Source organism: Lygodium microphyllum, chromosome 20, assembly GCF_053477565.2.
Source record: "Lygodium microphyllum isolate KBCC chromosome 20, Lygodium_microphyllum_v1.1.10, whole genome shotgun sequence".
Taxonomy (NCBI): Eukaryota; Viridiplantae; Streptophyta; class Polypodiopsida; order Schizaeales; family Lygodiaceae; genus Lygodium; species Lygodium microphyllum.
In genome coordinates, this window is record NC_141154.1 from 109,413,138 (window position 1) to 109,418,606 (window position 5,469).

At 39.2% G+C, this 5,469-nt stretch overlaps 1 protein-coding gene across 3 annotated transcripts in view; it reads right to left on the bottom strand.

Annotated features, from left to right (window-relative positions):
* Positions 1–3,180: 3,180 nt before the first annotated feature.
* LOC148019248 (calnexin homolog 1-like) overlaps positions 3,181–5,469 on the bottom strand; it is an 8,072-nt gene continuing 5,783 nt past the window's right edge. Inside the window, exons 7-8 of one of the 3 annotated variants that reach the window (XR_015695032.1) lie at positions 3,532–3,597; positions 3,181–3,286 (exon numbers count right to left, since the gene is read on the bottom strand). Coding sequence is in view for 1 of the 3 variants with exons in the window: in XM_087701155.1 (XP_087557281.1) it covers positions 3,592–3,597 (6 nt within the window). In the remaining 2 variants the exon portion in view is untranslated. Of the gene's footprint in view, positions 3,287–3,397; positions 3,598–4,938 lie in introns of those variants that run through there. The other 2 variants (XM_087701155.1, XM_087701154.1) reach the window with 2 other exon arrangements.

Genomic DNA, 5,469 nt, shown 5'->3' on the forward strand with positions numbered 1-5,469 from the left:
TTGTGCAATGCTCACCATTTATTACCACTTCTTTAAACCACTTCACATCCAGTACATATATAAAGAATTGTCTGAAGTCAAGCTTCAGAATATCTTGGATCAAGCCACAATAACCTTCCATGGTACCATTGGCATCCTCGAAGTGAGCAAGGACACCACAATCTTGGGTATTTCTCTTTTCATCTATACGTTGAGTTCGAAGATGTTTACCCTTACACCAAATAGCATTGAATAATGTGCATTAGTAGTAAAAGATTAAGATTAAACATGTCAATTTATTATATAAAATATAACTGGAAATAAATTAATTGATAGTATGTCTCACCTTTGATAAGCAACCTCGTGCGTATTTCCACTCTTCTTGAGATATATTTATTTCCTCCTCTTTTTCCATTCTCTCCATTTTCTCATGTAACCAATCTATATCAATATGACGTGGGAGCGTATTTAGATGATCTGAAAATGAGACATTACGTCCATATCTAGTGCAAAATGCTTGTCTTTCACTTTTTCTTCTTGCCCTTGCTTCATTATATAGTGTCACCCATTTTCTCATTACATCACTATTGAGCACACAAAAACTATTTAACTTACGAAGTTCTTCTTTTGTTAGCACTTTACTCATTTCTTTTCCTTGAGGTATTATAGAGGTCATCCTCAAGTCTTCATCGTCTTTCCATAGTCGTGGTTGAGAGGGGTCCACTTCAGCAAGATATTCAAAGATATAAATAAGGGATGATTGCACTAATCAACCCTCAGCCATGCTTCCCTCAGGCTGTGCTTTTTGCCTCACAAAATCTTTCAAGGTTTTCATGAAGCGCTCAAGAAAAAACATCCACCTTGCATGAACTGCCCCACAAAGTGCAATCTCATCAATCAAATGTACGAGTAAATGTAATTGAGTAGTCAAAATGGAGCGAGGAAAAATTTCCTCCACCAAACAAACTACCTCAACAGATAATACTCGAGCATTTTGCAATGTGTTTAGATCAATTTCCTTCGATCTCACATATCTGTCAGGATGTATTTGACAATTTTTTATTTTTGTGTAGAAATTCAAAGAGGTTCACTACATGATGTATGCAATATATAATGAAAAAATACAATGTATACACACCTCACAAGCTCTCCCATCTTGTAAATGATATCACATACAACTTTGGATACACAATGGGATATGCTAGTAGGAAGTACGAACTAAATGTAAATAATATTCATAGATCAAATGATTAGTTAAAGAAAAATTCATTATACCCCAAAGTTTACACATAGTTGCTCCACTAATTACTATATTTATGGTTAGAGATACCCTTACTTGAATCATTTTGTGCCAATCGTGGGCCAGATAGTTGCTCCACACCTCTTTTCTTTTTCTTTATGAAGGCTCCCTTAAGACATATCATACATCCTGTGGGTGTTCGAAAGCTACATATATGCTCCTTCACTATTTTTTCCTCGTTCTTTGACAGTATCCAAGGTGCATGGGGTAGCTCAATCTTTCCTCTGGGTCCAATACGTAGCCAGGCTCGTTTCATGCGACCAATGTTACATAAATCCTCCCTTACATTGACTGAATCATGAGCCCCTATCAAGTGATCCCATAATGTAGATACAACATTTTTGAATATGTGCATGGGGTGATTGATCTTGAGTTCAGTCCAATATTAGAGACAAAAAAATATAGAGAACCTAACAAACAAATAATATATCATGTAAACAATTCATCATGCTAAATACTTTAAAGTCAATCGAGAGAAATATACTTCTTACCGACTCATGCCGAGTGGAGGGTAGCTATCGGCATTAATCCATCTCTCCTTCCAATCTCGAATGGTTAGAGATTGTGGAGTCATTTCATTAGTAGGGAGAACATATTTGGGATGGTCAATAGGAAGAAATCGATGATGATTGTCATAGATAACCTTCTTTAAACGTGCCGACCTAGAGGAAACTAGAGAGGGACCGCAAATAGGATATGCATGATATCCTGATGTAGTTAAACCTGAACAAACAAGTGAATTAATAACATGCAATTGATTCAAGTCTTGAATTTCAAATATAGAGTTATATACATGTACCTGAACACTCTCCATATCCTGGAAAGTCATGCATGGTCCACAACAACATGGCCTTCAAAGTGAAATCTCTAGAGGATGCAGATGCGCTTGTATCTTGCATCTCAATACCTTCCCATAACATTTCTAACTCTTCAATCAAAGGCTCTAAGTAAATGTCCATGTTTTTTACCTTGTGCTTTCCAAGAATTAAAAGGGACAACATTACATGTCCCTTTTTAATTGCTATGGATGGAGGAATATTATAGTTCATCAATACCACTGGCCATACACTGTATGATGTGCTTTTGATGCCAAATGGATTGATTCCATCCATACCTAAACCAAATCTCAAATTTCTTGGCTCTTCTTTGAAAACGGGCCACAAATTGTCTATATGTTGCCATGTCGGTGTGTCTACAGGGATCCTCCATTTTTCATCACTTGAATGATGACTAGCATGCCATGACATGAGCTTTTCAATAGACTTACACTTGAACATAAGTTGAATACGTGGAATAATCGAAAAATGTCGCAAAACCTTACGAGGCGCATCCATTGACTTCATCTCCACTTCGTATCTTGATTCACCACAAACTGGACACTCTCGTGCGAACTCATGAATCCCACGAAATAAGACACAATCATTGACACATGCATAGATCTTGACATAATCGAGGCCTCCTAGAGATGTCAAGTAATGTCTTACTTGCTCTCTCTTAGTTGGCAATTTGTTTCCTTTTGGAAGCATTTGTGATAATAACCTACATATATTTTTAAAAGTGAGTTAAAAAATCACCAACATATATTTGTATCTAATTTCAAAATAGAACAATTAATATTATGATTCATAAGCCAAACTGAATTGATACCTACTTCAATAACGCATTCAAACTGGCATTACTCCATCCATAAATTGTTTGCAAGTTAAGTATCTCGAGGGACGCACGAAGAACGGAGTACGTACAACCTTCATACAACGGAGTAGATGACACTACATATAGTGGGTCATCTGGCTTTGTCGAGTGACCTTCTCCCGGAATCGGTTGCAAAAATAGATCGTGTACCATGTTGTCCAAAATCTCATCCTCTAGAACTTGATGGAGCATTTCATGAGGGCTACTATCATGGTCGTCAACCTCCACTCTTCTTGAAGACTCTATCTCCTCGCGTCGATATTTTGCAGCCTCTTGACGCTCGGGAGGGAGCATCTGAGGATGTGGCACCGCATCCTACTCAACCACAAAAGGGAGTTACATGTACGTTGATATATATTTCAAACATAGACTAGAAATCTTAGTGTTAAAAACAATGAATACTGGTGATTTTTCTTGGTCCCATTCTCCACATATGCTGAGGTGTGACATTGCAACTCGACGTGCTCAAAAAATACACCCTTGACAACGATCACATATGTATTTAATTTTTTGTTGTAGCCATGCATCTCGATTATGAAGACATAATGTTTCATTCTCACTTGAGGATGTGCTCGTTGACTCATCAGTATGCACCGCACTAGGTGATGACGACGACATGATTAAACCTAATTCATGACAACATCAAATTTGTTATTAATATGTTTACACAAAAACTTCAAGGCGTATTAATTGTTCCAAGATATTCAATTTTAAATACACAAAACTTATCATAAATACCTAAAAACTTATGATAAGAACTTACTATCAAAACGTACTATCAAAACTTATCTTAAATACAAAAACTTATGATAAAAATGCAAGCATGCTAAATGCGTATCTATGCTTGCATCTATTTGCACGTCTATCTACGCGTCTAAATTCGTGTCTATTAGCGCGTTTACGTAAACTTAGACACACATATACACACAAAAATAGACGCAAACGTCAAAATTCAAAAGATACAAGTGATTTCTTTTCAAACTATGCCTTTCTTGCGTTTTTTGCGCGTTCTGGAGCTCGAGTTCAATCGACAAGCAGTCTACCTCCACTAGTCTCTTCATGAATCGCCTCCTCATGTCTCACCTCTTCTTTCACTTCAAAGAGACAAGAAGGGAAAGAAGACAGCTAAAGAGAAGAAAGCCAAGGAGAGGAAGAAAGAGAGAACAAAAGAGAGGAGAACAAGAGGAACAAGAGGCAAAGAGAAGAGACAACAAGCAGCAAGCATCAAGGGAGAGCAACTCACCAAGGAGAGGAAGAAGGGGAAGGAAGCAGCGTCACCACCCATCCACACCAAAGACCCAAGGTAAGTCCTCTCTCTCTCTCTCTCTCTCTCTCTCTCTCTCTCTCTCTCTCTCTCTCTCTCTCTAGACCCTCTCTCTCTCTCTCTCTCTCTCTCTCTCTCTCTCTCTCTCTCTCTCTCTCTTTTTCTGTATTAGGATCTTTCTTTCTATGATTGAAATTTTTATATCACAAATAAATCATGGCGGTTTTTGGCTTGAGAGCGGCCAACTTAGCATGTTTGACAGCGCGTGTAGATTCCAGAGTAGACGCAGATATAGATACACAGCTGTGTTTGCTGTTATCACGTCTGCAGTCACGTCTCTAAGTGCATCTATTCTGCATCTCAGACGCGAGAATACATGCGCTCTGCTCAGAAGCTTTGACTTCAGGGAAGCGTCTGAGAGTGTGTCTATTCTGCATCTTAAACGCGATTATACACGCGCTCTGCTCAGAAGCTTTGACTTCATGGAAGCGTCTAAGAGCGCGTCTATCCTACATCTCGGACGCGAGAATACATGCGCTCTGCTCAAAAGGTTTGACTTCAGGGAAGCATCTAAGAGCGCGTCTATTCTGTATCTCAGACACGAATATACACGCACTAGCTCTGATAAAAAAAAGTTTTTATTTCTGGAATTGTACAAACATGCTACACAATAGTACAGTTTACACAATATTGCAATTTAGCAAATTTGTCTTATTCCTGTGTTTTATTTGCAGATGTCACATCCTGGTTCATCTAGCAATGACCCAGATTTGGAGCGCATGAATGATACATTGGTCTTGTTCAGCAGAGGGGTCAATGCTTTTTTTGGAGGTTTTCCTAGTAAGGAAGACTTCATGGGAGAGATGACTAGACACCTTGGCCGCTCTCCCATAGCAAACGAGGTGTTCAACGTCATGTCTGGAACGCCTCTGACGTCTTTGCTTGGCACTGCTTCCCAAACACCAAATGTCCAAACTCCAATTGCAAGTACTCCACGTGCAGCGCCTGTACATGCATCGGCTGAAGCACAAGCTTCAGCGGACGCACGTGCATTTGCAGAAGCACGTGCATCCAGTGAAGCAGAGGGTAGTCGACAGAGAGGGAGGAGGGAGAGTCGAGGGGGAGGACGAGGCTTGTGTGGAAATATGGCTACTCCATTCTCACCGACAAATGGAGTGATCATAAGAAATGGGGCATCATCAACATACTTGTCTCATGTCCACTCATCACTTAT